Raw genomic sequence first — 22,989 nt, 5'->3', positions numbered from 1 at the left:
TAGATAATTAAATTTTAAAATAGCTAGAAGTAAAGCTCAACCAGGGTAGTAACACTGAATAACTGGACAAGCCTCTTACGGCCAATTTAAGGTACACAAGTGTTCTAACAATAAAATAAAATATGTTCTGCATGTTCAGATAAAATGGTTGCCAAGTTTGTTGCTTGTAGTAGGTTAAGTGTAACCAACCGCCCTGAAAACCTAATGCATTGCTCCCACAATTCACCAAATTACAATGGATTGGTTTTTTAAGGTTCTCATAAGAAAACATAAGGCCAAGTTTGCGTTTTACTGATGTGTGGCAGGTTTTACAAATTTCCAGGAAGCAAGTCATGAAATCAAATAGCCAAAACACAACACTATTATCCTGGAACAGGGTACAAATATGGTCGTTAAAAAGTAAGTAATATACCTTGCCCTCCATTGTTGGCATCTGCAGCATCTTCTACTACAACATCTTCTTCATCTTCATTGTCTTCCTCTTCTTCATCTGGTTGTTCTTCCTGGATTTCTGGATTTTCACCTACAACTGCATTCTCAGCTGGCTGGTCTGCAGGCTGGTCAAGTGCAGCATTTTCAGCACCACCATTTCCAACACCCTGAACCTGGCACAGAAAAAAATAATTGCACAACTTAAAGAGTTCTGCTATACTATGATGAGTTCCTCCATCATTAGAAATGTCAGGCAACACATTTGAGTGTTAAGAAAATCCATTTAAATTGTTTTTATCATAGATTTGCAAAAATAATAATAATAGAAGGTGAGAATGATACAACTCTTCAGAATTTAAAGAAATGTTTTAATAAAGCATGTAAGCATCAGCTTCGTGTGCATGAAAATTGTTAGATAAAACAAAGATGGTTGAGTGTGTGGCAGGTCTCTACTGCCATGGAGTGAAAACTAATGTCCATTAAAAATTATGATTTCCTTCTTGTCCAACTTTATCCTATCTAGAAAGATGGCTACAAGGAATCTAGTAAAGACTGTAAAGACTGCCTTGCCCCAGAGCAAGATGCTTATTAAAATATCAACACATTGTGGTACCTTCTGCTTGTCAGAAACATCTGCAGCTTGGTCTCCCTGATATACACAAATACATACCAGTATGAGACATTAGCTACAGCAAATAAAGTCCATTTCTCAGGATGTACCTGAGTGACTTCCCTGGGGAACAGTATCTTAAACTGAGAGGTGTAGAGGAGCAACTGGAATAAATCTATTCTCAAAAATTCAGAGGATGCTAGTCTTTTCAATCTGATCAAGACTGGGCAGGTACAGTCTCAAACAGGAAAATTATTCTGGGTGTTTAAAGAAAGAAGATGCAGGCTGAAGGGGGAGGGACCCCATTTCACTGTGATAATTGAGAAGAACCATGTTTTAGATTAGCTTCCAGATGCTACTTTAGATGTTGATCTCAGATTTTGAGGCTATAACAAGGAGTCTAACATGTTCCCTTTTTGCTCTCATATCATTACTGTGAAAACAGGACAGGAAATAGAACCTGTAACATATGCACATTTAGAAGTAAAACCATGGAGACTACACTGCACAACTTTCTACAGACACCTCTGTAATATCAGCCTCCTACGCTAGGATCTTTCTTGTAGAAATAAGGCACATGATCTCCTGTTGCAAGTATCCTGCTAAATATTTCTGGTACTACAGCTGCTATGTCCGTTTCACAAACAGTGTTGCACAGCTTAATGATCTATCTGAATGCAGCCATTCAAAGACTCTTAAGATATTTGATAAAGGTACAGAACAAAACACTATACAGTGGTACCTCGGGTTACAAACGCTTTGGGTTACAAACTCCGCTAACCTGGAAGTAGTTGCCTCGGGTTGCGAACTTTGCCCCAGGATGAGAACGGAAATCGTGCGGTGGTGGCACAGTGGGAGGACCCATTAGCGAAAGTGCACCTCAGGTTAAGAATGGTTTCGGGTTAAGAATAGACCTCTGGAACAAATTAAGTTCGTAACCTGAGGTACCACTGCAGTAGGAAAGTTGCTGGTACTAAGTGCAATCCACAAGTCAATGAAGCTTCTGCCAGAAGAATGCATTATGCAACAGGATATGTGTATTTATCTACCTAGTGTTAGACAATTCTATATTTGGGGGGGGGAGAGTAGAGAACAAGCTAATGTGCAATAGAGAGGAATTCAAGCTGAAAGTTGCAACCAAAAAACTGAAGGACATATTACCTCATTCTGTTGCCCAACACCATTGATGGCTTGCTGCTGATTTTGTTCCAGCCACTGTGGTGCTCCTCCGTGGACAATTTGTTCACGTAACCATACAAGGCTGATAAATGCACAGAGTGTGCACGTCACCACAAAACAACCTTGCAAACAGTCTGCCAGTAAATTCTCTCTATTGAAGAGACAACCAACACATTCTTTACACCCATTATCACAACTGTTACGTTCCAAATGCAAAATCATTGTCGACTCACTCTGCAATCAGTCACCCACGCTTAGGTAAGACCTCCTAAACGGTACCAAATTTACCTGATTTTGAACAAAAGAACAAGTCAAGATCTCCAGTAGAAGATCTCGCTGTGGAAGCCTTTAGATATTTCAATTTAAATCTATTCAATCATCATGTTGATCTCAAGTTGCTTGCTATCTGCACAAAATTATTAATTAGAAGTTTCTCCAGCATCTCCAGCATTCACCTGACGATACTAATCTGATCCTTTATTTTGTTGATGAAGCATTTAAAATAAGGCAGTGTAAGACATTTACTTTCTTTTACTTTATTATTTATTACCTCCTGGAGGTTTTGAGCTGATGAGATGTTGTAGGAATTAACACTGGGGATCATTACAGGCCATAGATCGCTTCCCTGTATATTTTTGCATTAAGCTCAATTATTTAATACACTGATAAATAAATGCATCTCATTTTATTTCTACATTATAAATCTCTGGATGAATTTTCTATTTCATTCCAATATACTCTTTATTTTTAATTAAAAGGTTGCCTTTCTGCTACGGGCTCTCAAACAATTAAAATAATCAATACTTTTAAAATGTACATAATAATGTAGTGTGTTTTACAAGCATAAGCTGAATAACTGCTGTACTGGCCAGGCAGAGAAGCAGACAGTCTCGTCTTAAGACAAGTTAGGCTGGGATCCTACATGTGAACACTTACATTTTCACAAAACAAAAGTGGTATCTTTTCACACAGATAGATTAAAGCAGAGGCTATATACAAAAACATATTTTATTCATATTAAAACTGGAAAATATTTATTTTGTACAGCGATCGCTTTCTCTATTACTGAATAACCCAGAAGCATTATTCCCAGGCTAGTTATTACATTCTGTTCACTTAGAGTATATTAAAACACACAGACTGGACCATAAAGAGGAATAAATAATAATAATGCTACATTCTTTAATTTTCTACCCTATCTCCTATCTCTTTCATTGTAAGAGAAAAACAGCAAGCTGTTTAGAACACAATGTGTAGAAATATCTGTAGTATTAGCTGATACTTACGTTGACAGCATATCTAATGGCAGTGTCAGTAGTGAGCTCACAGAGCCAGTAAACAAGCACTTGTAGATACGGCCTAAAGGAGTAAAAATTGACAATAAATGCAATTTCCACGAATTAAACCTGGGTTTTTGGGGGGAGTTAGAAGCATCCTAAAGTTCATTTTAACAGGCTAACAATGCTTCAGTAACAAGCCTAGTAAGATGAGGGAATTCAAACCAGGTTTGGGGTGGAGAGGAGTGTGTTCTTGCAGACCAATCCCTCATCCCTTAAGTCTGGAAAAAGTTCCATTTGCTTCAGACCTTGATTTCAAATAGCACGTTAAGATAATTTTTAGGGGAAAGGCATCAAAAGCTCCAAACTTCCTCGTATCAGGTTCTTAAGCAGTGAATATTTTAGAATCTGTGAGCATTTGCATCTATGTGTTATTTCAAAGGAACAGAATCATATTCGATCCAATTACCCAAACTATTCTCAACTATAACAGAGTTGTTGCAAATGTTTCTTGTATAACATGGGAACATATGCAAATACCACACCTGGAGTACTGTGTCCAGTTCTGGGCAACACATTTTAAGAAGGATATTGACAAGCTGGAACGTGGTCGGGGTGTGTGTGACCAAGATGATAAAGGATCTGGAAACCAAGGCTTATGAGGAACAGTTGAGAGAGTTGGGTATGTCTGAGAACAGATATGATACCCATCTAAACATATCTAAAGGCCTGTCACATGGAAAATGGAGCAAGCTTGTTTTTCCTACTCTGGGGGGAAGGACCTGAACCAATGGATTCAAGTTACAAGAAAAGCGATTCTGACTAAACATCAGGGAAAACTTTCTGAGAGTAAGAGCTGTTCGACAGTGGAAAGGTTGGGTGGCCATCTGTCATGTATGGCTTAGTTGAGATTCCTGCATCACAAGGGGTTGGACTAGATGACCATTGGGGTCCCTTCCAACTCTATGATTCTAAGAGATGCAGGCAAACAGACCACAGTAGAAGAAACTGTTAAAGCTGTGAGGATTAAAAGGCACATGAGAGCCAGAGAATAACCTTCACCATCTTTTCGCCAATTAAAATCTAAGACTGCGGTCGATAAGAATTTTAACACAGGCAAGAGGAAATCCAGCTCTCGCCATTCTGTCAGCATCTATAATACCAACATGGCTAAACTAAAAGAAAAGGAAACTTACTGTGAACTCCTACACAAAGTGCCTCAGAAGGCAGCTTACAAGGTCCAGGTGTAGCATTGTTCTCTGTGCAAGCACTAGTGATGTTTGTGTTTTCCAATCACCTTTGAAGAATTATGCACACAGCATTCATAGCTGCTTTTTCTGAAATTCAGTGATTAAGAACCGGATATGATGAAGGTTGGAGCTTCTAATACTTTCCCCCTTAACTAGCTTACTGTTAACCATGGTTCTGAGAGCCCCCTGACAATAAAACGTTTCCCCTCCCTCTTGTATTGCTCTGCCATATGCATATTATACGTCCACAAAATGAGATACTTACATGCTGTAAGAGGTACAACTCCTAACCATGCAAAGGCCACAAGTGTATAGTGAAACCAGTATCGTATTGCTGTGCCAATACTTGTAACCAGTCCAGCACATATGTCTTGGATTGGAAGCCGAGAAGGCATATCTGGGGAATAAACTAAGAAAAGAAAGAACAGAAAGGATTGCAATTTTACTTCTACCACTCTGAATTGTTTTTATGAGAAACATCATAGTATTCCTGCAAAATTTCCCATGACACTGAACTGAAAATACTACATGGTCATCTATCATTATAGTTTTAAAGCCAACCTTTTCAAGTGAAGGATAAAAGCTTCTTAAAGCAAAATAATGGCAGAGACCAATTTAGATAAAGCCAGTCTGCAATGTGCCTTGCTTATGAAAGTGTTGCTGTGTCAGGTGGCACATCCATAAACTCCAAAATGCTCACTAGCAGTATGGGTGTTATTTTAAAATGAAAACAATGTGGTATCATATGGGATGCTATTTTCTAGGGCTGTCGTCGGATTTCAACCAAGCCAGTCAAATCATTGTTTCAGAAGGGGTTACAATGACTTGGCCATATCTCAGATACACAGCTTAGAGACAGTGCAGTGCCTACAATATTTAGTTTACTGGAGACAAGCACACTGCTGGTGAACCTGCAAATTCACATGAAGACTCTCAGTAGCCTAAAACCACCATAAAGAAAAGTCTTTGTTTAAACACATCACAAACTCTCACCATATACTTACTTGGTGTGAAAGCAAATCTATGTTTACATAATTCACAGTATTCTTTTCTGCTGTGTTTGAGCCACTGAACTAAGCTGCAATTAAAAAGAAACATGAGTAGAGTGTATCTACAGTTTAAAATCTACAAGTTATTTTTTGAGTGTCAGAAATTAAGAAAATGCAGCAAAATAATCAGTAAAATATAAAGAAAAACATTAATAATTCAAATTCAGAGGGATAGAAAAACAGAGATAATGCCTTTCTTTAAATACTCTTGTTTTGTTGATAGTGAACATGTTTGAAGAGCATAGGCATACAGTTCAAGAGCACTGCTCTCCAGAAACCGCAAATACAGCTACTTGGCTACAGTTATGAAAGGCATTCTTAAATGCCAACTAGAGCAGAAAGGTAGCATGTAAGTTTTCAAATAAAAAAGACTAATGCAAAGGGCAAAGGACCATGTGCTACACGTGCAAGGCTTTCTTCAGCAACCCCTTTCTAGAAGCAGGCTTCTGCTCCACATTTCTCTGTTCTCAAATGTGAAGGGACCCTCTATAGAGGCTTCTTATATTATTTAAGGGACTATGCCATCAAGGGAGAAACTGGCATATCTCCTTGGATTGCATACAAAGTAAATTTACAGGGCAGAAGCTCACACCACATTACATGTCTTCTACTATTGCAGTTGGCCCTTCGCCTTCCTCTTCTCATCCCTGTAGCACCTTGAAAGCCCCCCTAAATCTACACCAGAGGGTCAATGACAAAAAAGGAGCAAGCATTTAAAACACTAAACACTATTAATACATAGATCTAACCCTTCTAATAAAAAACAATATACCCTTAATACCCAGAAACTCTATAAAGGGGTTTCAGATACTTCTTGTATTATCCCATTAATTACACAGGGATTAAAAATAATATATGCAGTTTTTCTTCTCCACACCTCGATAATTCCTTAACATGTAAACCTATGCTTATGGGTTCGTGGTCCACCAATTGGGAACCACAGAGCATTATTTATCTGCCAGATTCCCAAAATATTCATAACGATTACATGCTGTAAGCATATATGAATAGGCATTGACATATTTTGGAGGAAAAAACTTACCATTCTTGATGAATGAATTTAATACTGCCAGTGCATACACATGGATGATAGAGAGGTTTCTCAGGAGTTCCTTCAGATCGACACACCCTGCATATGTCTGTTAAACACAAATAGAATTAATACAGAATAAAACTAATAGAAATGCTTTCCATTATAATGAGATACTTCTTTAAGTTTCCTGGTGTATCAAATTTTCCTAAATAGTAAAAAAAAAAAAAAGTGCCAAAGGAAGATCAATAAGTGTCAGCTTTTATCCCTTGAATCTGACATTGGTGCACTACTGTTATTTTAAGATAACAAAAATAGGTGAAATGCTATATTTAAAGCAAGAGCATTAAAAATACTTTTGGCAGATGTTCTTAAACAAGCAATTTTGCAAGTGTGTTCTTCAAATGCAGGATGTTTTAATAAACCACAAAGGAAGTAACGATAGCAAGTTCTACTCCTGGCTCTTATATTGACCAGTCCAATGTTGAAGCCTAGAAGCTTCATTGGGCATTCTCCTATAATCTGAAAAACGCTGCAGCAATTCACATTGCATGGGGCTTCAGTCAAGAACATAGGAAGCTGCCTTCTACTGAGTCAGACCACTGGTCCACCTTGTTTAGCATTCTATGCTGACTAGCAGCTGCTCACTAGCATTTCCAGCAGGGCTCATTCCCAGCCCTACCTGAAAATGCCAGGGACTGAACCTAGAATCTTTCGCATGTAAAGAAAGTGTTCTACTATTCAGCCATGGCCCTGATTAATCTAACACTAACACAGGAAGAATATTAAAATACTCCCAAATACAGCAGTCTCCTCAATGTTGGCAAAGACTGGTATAGATCCAAGTTTCCCTAATAACAGGCTTTAATTTGTAACAGGCATCAATGGAATACAGCCCCAATATTCATTTTCAAGGCTGCATTCATATGTAATGCTAACTTAAGCCATGGTTTAGCATTAGGGTAGACAAACCAAAGTGAGCCTTGAGTTTACACGCTCCCCACAAAATGTCAAAGGTCGTAAACTTCAGTTTCACAATAGCTGCAGTTTAGCATTATATTCCGTGTGCTGCTCTGGTGCCGGTTCGCAGGAGCAGCTTCGTCACGCTGGCCACGTGACCCGGAAGTGTCTGCGGACAGCGCTGGCTCCCGGCCTCTAGAGTGAGATGAGCGCACAACCCTAGAGTCTGTCAAGACTGGCCCGTACGGGCAGGGGTACCTTTACCTTTACCTTTAGCATTATATTTAAACCTTAAATGCAATCTTAGCTACCATTTGTTGAAACAAGCCAGCTTCACAAACAATGCTTTGAAGTTGGCTTGTTTCAGAAAACCATAATTAAGATTAACCAAACTTTGTCCAGGTTCAGGTGTCACAATTTGTAGCTAACCTAAAACAGAAATGAAATCTCCTTAGTTCATCCTCACATCCTCATAGGTGACAAGAAAACCTATAATTATTTGAGTGTTTTCAATTCTTGACCATGCATTGGATGCTGAACAGCACTTTGTGTAACATAGCAGAACCGTAGGAAAACGTGTCCTTTATATGAAAGCTCTATGATAGCCTAACAGCTGTGACAAAAATGAAATAATGTGCATGGAAAAGATCTACATGAGAGTGGCAGGGGATAGACATCACTATCCTTGGCTTACCTGGCAAGAAATTGAAAAAATAGAAGCAACGGTTCAGAACTTGATATTGTTGTGAACTACCAAATGCATGCACTAACAGAAAGGTTGACCTATTGCTGGCATCACATCATGTGGCAGCTCTCCAGGAAAGCCAGTACACTCTCAGTTCCACACAACACTCTCATACATACTATAACTCTGAAAGGGCACTTTACCCATGTATCTTTCCTATTCACGTTCTGAAAATATATGTGGGGAGAAAGCCAAAGGGACTATAATCCACCCTGGAAAAGCTATGTAAAGTAAACCAAGGGAATTTACATTACCAAGAAAAGAAAAAGGGAAAGACAGAAAGGCTGGATTAAATCTAGTTGCCTGTAGGCATTTCATGTATTTTCCTAAACAGTGACACAAGTGAAAAGGTTAGTCTAACCAGTTTAACTTGTTCATTAATTCAGAATTTAATAGAGCATTTATACAATCCAGGCCAGTACGCATTGTATAAGACTCATACTTTTAAAAAAAAAGGCAGCTACTCATTTGCAGCAGCCATGTCTGCTTTGTTGTATGGCAAAGCATGAAAACAGTTGCACTCTTTTCTTTCCAGTGTTATTGTTTCTGGTTTCACTTCTGCTGCTTCTTGTTTACTGCATGACTCCCTGGCCTTGCCTAAATCCCAGTACAGAAATGCAAAGTGGGCCTGACCTTACTCAGCTGTGACCACTTGGATTTTCAGTACTGTACCAGGCTAGACTAGGGTTGGAGTGCTGCTATTGTCTATAAGAATACAGTGGTGCCCCGCAAGACGAATGCCTCGCAAGACGGAAAACCCGCTAGATGAAAGGGTTTTCCGTTTTTGAGCTGCTTCGCAAGACGATTTTCCCTATGGGCTAGCTTTGCAAGATGAAAACGTCTTGCAAGTGTTCCGATTTTTCCCCGCTCCCCCCCCCCTTTTTCTAAGCCGCTAATAGCCTTTTAGCCGCTAATCCGCTAAGCCTTTAATAGCCGCTAAGCCTTTAATAGCCGCTAAACCGCTAATAGCGCTAATCCGCTAAGCCGCTAATAGGGTTGCTTCGCAAGACAGAAAAACCGCTAGACAAAGAGACTCGAGGAACGGATTAATTTCGTCTTGCGAGGCACCACTGTACCATATCCTTGATCAGGAAGCCTCTTGACATCATCATCATTTATTATTATATTTATACCCCGCCCATCTAGGGTCTGCACCTGGTATTGGGCCAGAGAGACAGGTCAGGGGTGCTGCTGGGCTACTAACCACTCTGTTGCCCAATGGTATCCCTGATCCAGCTTGCCAAGGTAGTCTCTGGGGTATTGTTGGAGGACCCTAAAACAATAATCCTGGGTGACTTCAATAGTCACGCAGAGGCTGTTGTCGGGCCAACTTCAGACAACATGGCCTCCATGACAACTATGGGTCTCTCTCAGATGGCCATTGGTTCAACACAATCCTCTGGAGCACTCAAAGACCCGCTGTGACCAACTGGCAACACACTTTGAGGATAAAGTCACTTGTCTTTGGAGTGATCTTCACTCTGCACCTGTTGCAGCTCCAAATGAAGTACCCAGTGTCAGTATTGAGAATGTTTTGTGGGATCAGTTTCACCTTAGGCAATCAGCTGATGTGGACATGGTGGCGGCAGCCATGCATCTAACCATGTGCCCCATCAAATCCTGTTCCTCCTGGCTTATTAAGCTGCACTGAAAAAGGCACTGATGTGACCACTCCTAAAGAAACCGCCTCTGGACCTTTGGATTGGAACAACTATCAACCAGTTGCTAATGTCCCCTTTTAGGGGAATATGGTGGAGAGGGATGTGGTGGAAGCATTCTTGGAGGACCCAGATTATTTAGATCCATTTCAATCTGGGTACAGGTCTGGCCACGGAATTGAGTCAGCCTTGGTCACTCTGATGGATGACATTTGCAGAGGGAGGACAGGGGAGCGCAACTTTACTCCTGTTTCTTGATCCCCTCATTGGCTTTTGATACCACTGACCATGGTATCCTCCTGGAACAGCTTCAGGGATTGGGAATTGGGAGCAATGTATTATAGCGGATCCAATCCTATCTTCAAGGGAGTCCAGAGAGTAGCCTGGGGCAAGTGCCTTTCGGCCTCCTGGAGGCTACTATCTCCAGTGATATTTAAAATCTACATGAAGCTGCAGGGAGCAGATGTTAGAAGTTTCACCGTGAGGTGCCATCAGTATGCTAATGACACTCGGCTCTGTTTCTCCATAAAATCTTACTCAGGAGAAGCCATTGCCTGGATGCAGGGGTGAAATGGATGAGAGAAAATAAGCGGAGATTGAATCCTGGCAAGACAGAAGCACTGGGAGTAGCTCCTACAACTGAGAAACCGATCAACTGCCTACTCTGGATTCAGTATGATTTCCGGCAGAAGTTAGAAATGTAACACCTATGCACTGGCTGTTGATATGCTACCAGGACAAGTTCAAGGTGTATGAGGTATACAAAGCCCTTAATAACTTGGGACCAGATTACCTACAAGGTTTCCTTACCCCACACATGCCGACTTTTTGTCCCCTTACAAGGAAAAATGGATTTAGGAGTACCGATAAGAGTGGGATGCATGGAGTGCAGGGGAGGGGTTGTACTTCGGGGGGGCACACTTCATTCTCCTTCTGCGGTAGTTTGCCCATCTTGTACTCAGCCCTCACCTGTGGCTCCTAGAGGCTGTCAGCATGAGACAGCAGCTACACCCCCAGGATATGGCTTTGACTGTCTCAAACCCTCAGTGAGTTAGGGACTTCCCCTGCATACAAAGACAGGCTACAGCAGATTGAGCGCATGAGACCAATAGCGGGTCCAACAGTCAAGAAGGCAGTTACAGTACACGCTGTAGAGGGAAACGAGGGGCAGATGGGGCTCATCAACCAGGGAAAATAGCTCATTTAGGAGATGGAAAACTGGTCCTAAACCTCTGCTGCCTTACAGCTATACTCATTTGTGAGAAAGGCTTCAGGAGTAAACCCTGGGGGAAATCCATACCTGCTGCCTTGCAGGATATTCTTGGGAGAAGAAAAGGCTACATAAATCCGGAGTAGATAGTTGGACATCCTTCCTTCCATGAAACTACTGTGTAAGGTCATAGGGAGATTTGGAGCGCAGTGTTAACAGTATGCTGATGTCACCCAACTTTGTTTCTCCTCGCTATCTGTTGCTAATGAGAGCTAATAAAATGAAAATGAATCTAGATAAGATATTCTCGTAGTGTTTGATTCGCCTCCCAATTAGGTGATGGCCAGTCTGAGGGAAGCCGTTCCCCATATCAGTCTGCCTGTAATTTGAAATCTAATGGGGAGACCTTGCTGATAGCTCCAACTTTAAAGGAAGTTTGGTGCTCCATCACCTGCTGAAGGATCACCTCAGTAATAGCACCCTGGTTCTTGGGTACACTCCTCCTGGAGGTTCTGCTGGCACCAGTTTATTATTTATTTATGTCATTAAATGTATACACTGCTTGAGTGTAAAAAAAAACACCTCAAAGCATTTTACAAAAAAAGATAAAACAGTAACAATAAAGCAGTGTTGTTTATCTTCTGGCAACTGTAGAAAACCTGCCTCTTCCACCATGCTTTTTAATATTGAGGGATTCCAAAATCACAGAAAATTCCCAGACTGAAATGGATCTCGAAAATTAGTATTGTACAAAAATGCCTGGTACAGTCACCAACCACTTAAGCATCTTGCCAAAAAAGGTAAGATTTGCAACTGGTCATATTTGGCACTATCTTCAGGTTAATGGAGTGTTTCTTTAGGTGTGATCTTGCAAATACCTCCTTCAAGGAAGCTTGGACAATTCCCTTGTGAAACAAGGCCTTAGTCATCTCCCAAATCCAAGAGGCCATTCCTCCCTTAGCTGCTGTGTTGTAAGCCAGAAAGAGCAAGGGTTGCATAAACAGGTAGTCGGCCACACTCCAAGCACCTTGCCTACACCCCCCAGCTGCAATTCAGCCAAAGAAACAAAATTACATAGTACCCCAGATACATTCTGAGACTGATTTGCAAGCCAGATCCTGGTACACAATCCTGCTTTGTAGGAGGCATTCAAACCACAGTAACCAGGTTTGGGCATCAAAGCAACAGCAGTTTAATTAAGCTTGGCATGTGAGGGAGCACATGAACACACAACATGTTCCCTCTCTAAGACCTACCTTCTGAATTATCTAAAACTATATTAAAATATTGTCTAAGAATTAAAATACATTCACCTAAAGGCTTCCAATGTTTGGGAGAGGGAAGAGAATATGTCCATTTGGTAGTGAAAACATTAACAGTAGCTATAAAACATTTACAAATGTCCTACGTGGAATCCAAAACAAGAGAAATCAGTCTCTGTCATCTGTTAGAATATACTGGACTGTGAATCTAAGAGAAGCAGTGAGTATAACAGTCACCACTCTCTTTTCCAGAAGTAACAAATTGTTCTTTGAAACAAGGTTTGTGGTATCTTACAGGTTTCTTGGAGCATGAAAATCTCACAGTGCTCTCTGATAAAGGTCCACATTACTCTCCAGTACAGGAGTGGGAAACCAGAAGACCTAATACAGTTCCCCAGGCAAATTTTTCTGAACCCTAACACCTCACCAATTTTGGCAGCACTAGGGAACATGAAAAAAATGAAGTAGGCAGAAAGGTTTAAACACAGCACCCTAATGAGGATGAGAATCTCAACCTCATGGTCACCAGACATGGGATGATAAGCCACTTTTTGACTGATCTGTACTGAAGAAGAGAGTTGTGTGTCCCAAGTATGTGAATGTATGAGACAGGATTTGTGAAAATGTGGGTGGTATATAACCCCTCCAGGGAGATAAACAAACGTGAAGGTGGGCAAAAACAATTAACTACCCCAGCTCTAATACATCCTTTAACATTGTGGTGGGAGGGGTTAACTGAATGTTTTTAAAATTAAAATTTAATACAGTTTAAATGAAGAAATCATTAAATGGGGGAAATGTTAATTTTATGGCTCTGGGTTAACATACAGGTTAAAATAGTTATTTAACTATTATTGCTCAAATACACAAGAACAATTCTAACCTAGTAATCCTAGTCAGAAAATACAACTGAATATACATTTAAACATTTTTGAAAGGGGCATGAAGTGAAGCAATTGTAGCTAACATATGCTAAGAATGGACTAACATGCCTGAGTTTACTAAGCCAAGATATACACGGGCCTTTCCCTCACACACATAGCTGCTTTGCTTGAGTTGCAGTTAAACCAATAAATGTCTCGATTAACCATACAGTCCCATTCCATCTGAACTGAGGAAGTATGGTAACCAGCTCTGAAACAAGCCAGGATGTAAAAACAAAAAATGGTTTAATATCCTGGCTTATTCCAAACCTGGTAACAGCTGGTTGAAATGTGTCCAAAATAACTGCTAGCCTATACAGCAACTCTTAAACTGAAAAATTATTATAGGCCACAATGTTCCTGTAGAGCTAAGAAATAAGATTTAAGTTGGAAAATTATTAAGATTTGAAGTCTTACAAGCACAAGGACGCACAATAATTACAGGGACTATTCCACTGCACATGGAGCAAATCAGGATTCATTTTATCGCCTTCATTCTCCAAGGCCAGTGACAAGCTCTCTAGGTCCAGTCTATCAGTAAAGTGTACACTGAGTTCTTTTAACAGCTGAACCCGTTTCAAGGTGGTGATTTGCCAGACCAAGTTGCAGAGACCCAAAATCTACATATTGGGTTTTATATACGAGTCAGCTTATTAAGCCTCTGTTTTTAATATTATAGTAGAGTGAGTGATATTGGAGTCTCATTCTGTGGGCCTCCATTCAGTTAGTGAGACAGCAAGGAAAATAATCTGGCCAAACGTTGTTGAAGAAAGGGTTTGGGCATACATGACTTTCTACTTGTCCAGGGAAACTGTGAAAGTGCAGATTAGGCCTTCAGCTAAATTTTCAAGTCACCACACTCCTTTTTGTCCATTATTGTCTTCACTATGCTGCAATGTTAAACACTAACTTTGCAGTTTCTTCTACCCTCCTCAGCACCTCAGCAATTAAATGAAGTTAGGTCTTAATGACCAATAACTGGGACAAAATGTCTCAGATTTATTTGGGTTACAATCTTTACAATGTTAGGATGAACTCCTGGCACAGACTTGAAGAATCAGAAGACTGCACTGTTCAAGCTTTTTAAGAAGACTTTGGTTATGCTTTTTATTATTGTTGTTACCATAAATTTAAAAACAATAAAATATTTTTAAACAGACAACAACTTTAAGGAAAGCAGACCTATCTGTCAAGATTTTTGGGTGTCCAATTTTAGCACTGCGGCTCCTGGAGGGAGGGCTGTTGTAGCAGCTTACATTTTCAAATAGGGGCTAGGAATACATCATAGGTGCCAACACTACCAGTTCATTTACGCTTCATTCCGGTCTCTTCTTAACATCAACCTCAAGGTAAGCAAAACCCCTCCTAAGCCCAAAAGTAAATCAAACATCAAGAATAAATTATCAGAGCAATGATACAGCAAGTAAGAGGTTCTGGGGATACATGTCCCCAAAAAGCTCACGTGCCAGCAATCTAATTTAATATCTTCTGAATCAGGAACTACTCAATTGGCTTATGAGCAAATGTTGCTGTGTTTTACATAGAATGAATTGTATTTAAAAACATATACAATTTCAGTACTCTTTTTTCCAATTAAAGGAAATCTCATCTGAGCAAAACATGTTTCTGTGACACCATAGAATGTTCTTAATTTATTGATCACTTTTGGGTGGTGACATGGATATGGATTAGATGTTCAGAAAGTTGTTTTTTTAGAGGACGTGTGCCGCTTGTCTAACTTTTACCTAAATAAGGATCCAAACCTTTCTCTTCCAATTACCCTTGTGACTGTTAAGCTGTTTACATAAGCAGGTATAGCATATGACATTTATAATTCAGAACTAGTTTAGCAGAGAAAAGTGATAAGAGAAATCAATAGGAAAAAAGAAAAGTTTACGGTGATACTATCATTTTTCTACCACAACAAGCTGAACAATGCAAAGATGCACAATTTGCCCAGGAGTGCAAACATTATGAAAAGTAAGCAACAAACATCTCACCAGGTGAATCCACTACATTTTCCGAATCATATTTTGAAACAGAAGATGGGAAATAACGCCATGTTTTCAACACAGAGTTATGCCTCTTATTTCCCTTTACGAAGTGAAAGAAGAAAAGTTTACCAAAAGCCTATAGCTGTAGCAGCAAAGGAATTACTGTGGCACAAACTTTCTGATGCAGTAGGCTCCTACTTATAAAACCTAATTCCATTTAGTCTTCTAAGGTACCCCAGGACCCTGTTACCATTTCCTAGAAGAAAATGCTTAGCACACCTACTCATAGCTGTTAACTTTTCCCTTTTTTTAAGGGAAATTCCCTTATTCCGAATAGGATTCCTCGCAAGAAAAGGGGAAAGTTGACAGCTATGCACCTACTATTCTGGAACATGTCCCACCCAGCAGCTTTTGGAGGGTGAGCTGTAAAAAAAAATGCCCTACTTTGCAGCGGAAAAAGAAAACAAAAGCCAAGCAGCTGTCAAAGCTCACTGCAGCTGCCTACAACTGTAGCCTCACCTCTCTGAAAGGTTACCTAAGATCCACACTACCATGGGGGGAGAGGAGGGGTGTGTAGCCAGCTCACACACATCACCCCAGTCATAGAATCAGGGAATTGTAGAGTCAGAAGGGACCATGAGGGTCATCTAGTCCAACCCCTGCAATGGAGGAGTTTACTTGCCCCTGAGATTAAGAGTCTCAAGATCTACGGACTGAGCTATCCCAGGGGACTGACGCCTAGCTCAATCCAACCCTACTGGACATTGCCTTTCCCTCCCTACCAAGGAGGGGATGCAGGGCAGGGAGGTATTGATTTGTTCTTGTTTTTATGTACGTATTTTGTGGTTGGTTGGTTTTTTCTAATATAATGTTTTTGCGCTGTGAAGGGACCCGAGATCTGCAGACCGGGTGGGGGGGCATACAAATGTCAACAATCACAACCACCTTTCACACACACACACACGCACACTTCAACACAACACACACACACACACACAGAGCGTTCCGTTTCTGATGGGGTCTTTGTTGGGTCTTTTTTGAGAATCCCGAACCAGCATCCCCACCTCCCCCAAGAACAACACACAGCTGTCAATAAACACACACAAAACACCCTCCGTGCCGCATCTGCCCAGATGAAATCGCTCGCCCCTCGCGTGCTAAGTTCACACACACACACACACACACGAGAACAACAACATGACCCCCCACAAAATAACAACAACCCACAACCATCGGCACCCCGATGTTCCGTTGTAAGGTTTTGCCAACCACGACCACACACAATTGCCATGCACACCACCGACACACACAAATCACACAGCGACCGACAACAACACCACACCTCCACACGCATACCAAATATATATATATATATACACCCAGAGAGACACCCCTCCCTGACAGCCCCCCCCCCCGCGACGCCAACCGTCCCCGAAGCGGCACCTGAGGCGCCACGGCGGGCCAAGGGAGGGAAGCTCAGGTGAGGCGCGCAGAACTCCCCACGGGACGCCTCCCCGGCGCAGGCCAGGCTATTTCCCACCCCCACGCGCGACCCTCAGGCCGACGGCCCGGGCTCCTCCCCGCCCCTCCGCTCGCCCCCCCCCCCGCCCCCCTCACACAAGCCGCCCGAGGCTCCAGGCCGTTACCTTCCTCGGCGGTCTCCATCTTGTCCGGGTGACGCAGGCGGGGCGTGACGCAAGCCGGAGAACGTGGGGGCGGAGGGAGGGAGAGAGAGAGAGCGATAGAGAGGAAGAGAGAGAAGGAACGGGCCCAGCGGGCTCCCGGTAGCCAGGGCCCGCTGCGGCCTTGCCGCGGGCTCCCCCTGGAGGTTTCTTCGCGTCCCCTCAGCGGCCTCCTCGCCAGGGGAGCGTCACAGGAGAAGAGTTCTCCCCGAGCGCGGCGCGGCGCGTCACAAGCGCGGCGTAAAGGCCGCGCGTGCGTCGTTGGGGAGCGCGGCGTACAATAACCGCAGCCAAGCCTGTCTTGGGTAGGGAGTGAAGCAAGGGGTTAAGGACCACAGAGCGGTGGGTTGCTAGAGAAGGCACGGCTAGGCCACGCCCCCCTCAACTTCCGGGGAAGGTGGGGGGAATGTTGTCTTCTCCTGTTTGAACAGTGTAGATAGCTATATGCCCTAGTCAAGACTCATAAAATTGTAGAGTTGGAAGGGTACCCCAAAAGGTCATCTAGTCCAACCCCCAGCAATGCAGGAATCTCAACTGAAGCTTGTAATAATTATTATTATTATTATTATTATTATTATTATTATTATTATTTACTGAAGATTTTTGCCTGCATTGTTTCTGCTGCAGGCAGTGTCATATTTAAGGTAGTGCAGGCGCAGAAAGAAGAAATGCCACGGCGTGCCTGTGTCATCCCAGCCTGACGCTTTCCTCAGCCCCAGCTGCAGCAAAACATGTCTCTCCTGTATCAGCCTCTACAACCACAGCAGAAATGGGGCAGCCCAGTGTTGGAAATTGAATTCTGCAGGCAGCAAAGAACAAAGGCAGCTAGCAATTAACTTGTTTAATGGAACTATTTTTCCAACTCCCATGTTTCATAATTGAAATAAAGCTATGGTATCAGTTGTCCATTGATTATTTTGAGGCATCTGATCAAGACCTGTATTTTAAAATGAGCTTAAAAAATGTATTTGTAAATGTATCTTTCATGCCAGGCAGAAACCAGCTGGCTAAGTACTTTGGCAGATGTTTATCTTCCTAAACAGGGCCCCTCTGATTTATAGCATTAGCAGGAGATGAGTACCTCAAAGTTGTAAAAGGAAATTACAGGCTGGGAGCAAAGGTTACAGTGACCATACATATTACAGAATACAATCAAGCTGCAAAAACACAATTAAGAGTTGGTAAATAGTGAGATTTATTGTTTAACAGAAAATAATACTAGGTGCCTCCCATTAGACTTGAGCCATATTTTCATAAGGTTAAAGGGCAAGAGCTAATAGGAACAGCAGCTGGCTTGAAAGGAGGGTGTAAATTTAAGGGGTTGCTTTTGGAAACTGTTTTTACTAAGTTCCTTTCCTTCTAAAAAGCTATATATGTTAATGTATGAAATATATTGGCTTAATGTAATTATGCAAAGGATTTAGAAAGTAAGAAATGTTAGATTCTTATGTTAGATTCTTATTTCATTGATGGTGTGTGAGAAGGTGAACCCAAGATCTCTGTTTAAGATAAAAATTAAAACCATGAGCCATCTGTTTTAGCCATCTGTTTTGGAGTGAAGGGGTAATAGGGCAATAGGGCAAAGATGATCTGGTAATTAAGGTGCCTTGTCGGGGCAAATGTAAGATATATGGCTACTTGTCTGCCATTTATGGATAGAAGGCAATATAGCTCTTTGTCTCCCATAAAAGGTAATAGGAAATGGGTGTATCTTTTATGATTGGTTCTAGCAAACAGCCAATAGGAATTTCAACCAGGCTGATTGGACAGAGGCAGCCAAAGGAGGAGCAAGGGGGCTGGGCTGAGGAAATATAAGTGCTGGCCATCAGGGCTGGAGTGGGCAGAGCTTTGGTATCCATATACCACTGTGTCTCTCATTTATTTGTCTGACAAATAAATTATTATTTTAATTTCTCTATTGCTGCGTTGAATATTTCATTCCAGCTAAGCGTTAACCACAAGCAGGGTGCTACAATTTTACAGCAAGCTTCATGTTACAGCATTTGTCACGCAAAAGTGACATAGTGGCCAAGTTCACATGAGTGTGCAGGCTTTGGGAGAGGAGATTGCAGCCACTTCACCCCCCCCCCCCAAGTTATGGCACAAATTGACTTGGCTCAGCAGAGCAGAGCTGGAACTTTCTTTTTTTCTTAGGCTGCAAATGGCTAACATAAACACCTGCTGGCAGGTGGATTAGTAACTTTTGTAGACTTTTTTGCAGGCCTGATTCTAAGCTAAATGTCACAGTCACTGCAGATACTGAGGCAAACCAGGCATTAAACAGGGTGAGGCCACTGCCTCAGGCGACAGAAGTGCCCCAGGAAGAACGTCCATGCTTACCCTGCTTGCCCCCCACCTCCACCTCAGCAAGATCACATCCATTTTGGGTGAGATCTAGCGGAGCGCATGAGACCTGCAATTTGGGGCGAGATCTCACCCCAAATCAGTGCAGTCTTGCCTCAAATTGCCACCAGTGGCAACGGCACTATTCTGCCAGCGGTGAATGTGGCAGGGTAGGTGGAGGTGGCAGGAGACTAGATAAAATGGACCCATTTCAACTATGGCATCACATCTCCACAGAGGCAAGCAACTTTATCTTTGAAGTGCTTGGCTGATGCGTAATAGCAGGCATCGCAGGGCAGATCAGCTGATGTCAAATGCTTCACTGCTGGAAGTATTGTCTTCACTGCAACACAATAATGATTTTAATACTTCAAAACACCCCGGAAAAAGAGCACAGAGTAACAAGCAGGTATAATTATACCATTGCCTCATAGCTAAGTAGTAATCACAGTGGCACCTAATTAAAATTTATAATGGTTGGCTACACCCATTTTCTGATATTCCCAAATGGCCTTCCTTCCTCTAAAGAAGAGATGACTAAACACATATTTTATTAGAGTTAACCTAGTACATTAGAAAGAAGCATGTCAACCTTATCTCACCTAAATAGAAGGAAATTGTAACAAAATAATAGTATTTCCTTTTTTTCCTTTTAATACTGGAAAAAAACCACAGAATTCTTTTGCAAAAGGCAGGCAACTGGAGATTCTTACATTCTAAATGTAGACACTGGGAGCAAGTAAACTAGACATTGGGAAGCAAGTAAAGAGTCATCACTGTTCAGTATTGCCAGATCCATAAACCAGGAAAAGGCCTTCCACATTAACACGTCTACTGTTTCACATTTATTTAGCACCACTGGCTAAATCACCAGAGGTCATTTTTCATCATTTAGGCATACCTGTGATGTTGCACTTAATCATACCCCTTAAGCCACCCTGAAGGTTTGTGGTGGCCATCACGGCCTTAGGTAGCATAGCAGGGCTTCCAGCAAATCCTATTATCTTTTCAATGGTTCAGTAGGAGTATTACACCATAAGTGACACACAGAAACACTTCAGTTGCACCATGCTAAGACCAGAATTGGAGAGCTACTTTTACAGAGCTTATACCATGCATAGGCAACCTAAGGCTCATGGGCCGGAAGCGGCCAATGGGGGTCATTTAACCGGTCCATGGACCCCCACCACCCGCTCGGGGATCCCTCCTACCCGCTTGGTTGGCTCCTGTGCACCATGCTAAACCGGCATGGAGTTGAGAGGGGACCGCCTTCTGCGACGCTGGGCGGCTTCCCATTGGCTGCAGGAAGCTCCTGAAGCTAATGTGAAGCTGTGTACGCTTCCTCTGCACCAGAAGGAGCACCGGAAATAGCGTTTGTGTGTGCATGCGGACTCTGGCCTACTACAGCGTCTGCAGGATCACAAACCAGCCCATGTCCCAAATCTTTGCTAACCCCTGGCTGAACAACCCCTTCCTCTGTTGTTTACTAGTGTCTATTTTAGATCTGTTTTAGATTCTTAAGTCCCTTTGGATAGGAACCTGTCATATCTGTTTTGGGCAAAAATTTTTCTAGGAAAAGGTGCCAGAACTCACCATGAACGCCTCCCTTGTTCTCTTTTAATGGCAATGGCGCCTACCTGAGAAGTGCCGGAACTTAGTTCCAGTGAGTTCTGGCTGAAAAAATAAATAAAGCCCTGGTGAAGATCAACTGTGTTCTTTAATGTTGACATAGGTGGCAAAATCAAACCAAACAGAAATAAACTTATCAGTTTCACATTGACCTTTTTATTTAAAAGTTAACTTTTCTTAAAAGGAGTCAAGGTACAGATGTAGTAGATTTTCCTTTCCGTAGGAAAGGAGATTAAAATTGAACATATTATGCGGTATTTTAAAGAGGTTAAATGCAAGATTACCAGAGTGACTGGATGTATCATCTATTGTGGCACGGCACAATTTCTGGCTTCCCTGGGAGGGAGGGAATGAAATTTTTAAATGTATCAGTATGTACAATACTAGTGATCCCCTGTAGTAAGAAGTAGTACAGTCCATAACAGACACAGGAGCATCTAGACTGTAAGATTAGGCCCATGGTGAACAGAAGCACACTGCCAGAAATACAACTAAATTGGTATTACATCTCTGTACAGAATTGACATTGGAGATTTGTTGGTTGCAGGGTTCCTTCAGGTTGCAATCCTTTACTGAACTCAATGGGACTCACTTCTGAGTAGACATACATAGATTTGCAACATTGATATATTTTTCCAGATTATAAATTTGGCTAGTTTGGAGGGCACTCTGAAGAATGATTGCTTGATCAATTAAAACATCCTCACAAAAATTCAGCAGCACTTCAGTACATATTTATCTGAACATACACATGTGATTTTAGCCTAGTACACAGATTGTCACGAAGCAATTTTCGCTCCTTCGACTTCTGTGTGCTATTTTCGTTATGTGCACACTTTATCCTAGTACAGTGGTACCTCTGGTTAAGTACTTAATTCGTTCCGGAGGTCCGTTCTTAACCTGAAACTGTTCTTAACCTGAAGCACCACTTTAGCTAACGGGGCTTCCCGCTGCTGCCGCTGCCCGATTTCTGTTCTCATCCTGAAGCAAAGTTCTTAACCCGAGGTACTATTTCTGGGTTAGCAGAGTCTGTAACCTGAAGTGTATGTAACTTGAAGCATATGTAACCCCGGGTACCACTGTACATGCATTTTTTGCAGACATTACTTGGCTGTGTACATTCTCTGCAATATTCAGGGAGGTGCAAATGTCAAAGAGTGGTTGTTTTTTCGGTTTGCCTATTGCTTCAGAATGCGTGAATTAGGTCAGCTCACTGTTAAGTGTGAACTAAATAAATATTATCCCCTATCCCTATGAAAGACATGCTAACCACATATCCAGGGTCAACTGTAGCCAGCTGGAAACCTGTCAGACCCACAGAACAACAGGAGCCTAAAGCTGACTTGAGAGAGTAAGTGCCTAAGTAGCACCAACTTTGCATGACTGAACATGTGGCTGGGGCTACAGCAGCGTCCCACAACTGTAAAATCCTGATCCTCAAATTTGGAGCAGGGAATATTGGGAAGGGGACACATAGCACATCCCTTTCCTAGAGCCACCACCCCCTTCCTGCAAAAAGCCTTAGAACTGGCCATCTCTCTCCCTACACTTTTGCCACATATTAAGTTTCTTCGACAGTAGCCACAGGAAGAAGCAGCAAATATACATGAAGCAATCTAAATTATACGTTCAGAGCCAGAGATCTTGCCAGAGGGTTGTCCTTTTTTAGCTTAAACAGAAACCTAGATGGCTGGCTGCGAGGAAATTGCATAGTGCGTTCTCCTTAGCAGCTTCTCTCTGTTCTTCAATTGTTACC

The 22,989-nt window shown here is 41.9% G+C and overlaps 1 protein-coding gene across 1 annotated transcript in view; it reads right to left on the bottom strand.

Annotated features, from left to right (window-relative positions):
• The window catches only part of MARCHF6 (membrane associated ring-CH-type finger 6), a 43,586-nt gene extending 26,012 nt beyond the window's left edge, over positions 1-17,574 (bottom strand). The window contains exons 1-7 of the mRNA XM_083519157.1: positions 17,226-17,574; positions 6,840-6,936; positions 5,753-5,826; positions 5,014-5,157; positions 3,508-3,580; positions 2,204-2,372; positions 413-605 (exon numbers count right to left, since the gene is read on the bottom strand). Of these exons, the coding sequence (XP_083375283.1) occupies positions 413-605; positions 2,204-2,372; positions 3,508-3,580; positions 5,014-5,157; positions 5,753-5,826; positions 6,840-6,936; positions 17,226-17,244 (769 nt within the window). The 5' untranslated portion in view covers positions 17,245-17,574. The remainder of the gene's footprint in view (positions 1-412; positions 606-2,203; positions 2,373-3,507; positions 3,581-5,013; positions 5,158-5,752; positions 5,827-6,839; positions 6,937-17,225) is intronic.
• Positions 17,575-22,989: the final 5,415 nt, after the last annotated feature.

The sequence above is a fragment of the Podarcis liolepis genome (genome assembly GCF_965112155.1).
Source record: "Podarcis liolepis genome assembly, chromosome: 8".
NCBI classification, from domain to species: domain Eukaryota; kingdom Metazoa; phylum Chordata; class Lepidosauria; order Squamata; family Lacertidae; genus Podarcis; species Podarcis liolepis.
The sequence above is the reverse complement of the archived record's forward strand: the minus strand, read 5'-3'. Positions and strand labels throughout refer to the sequence as shown.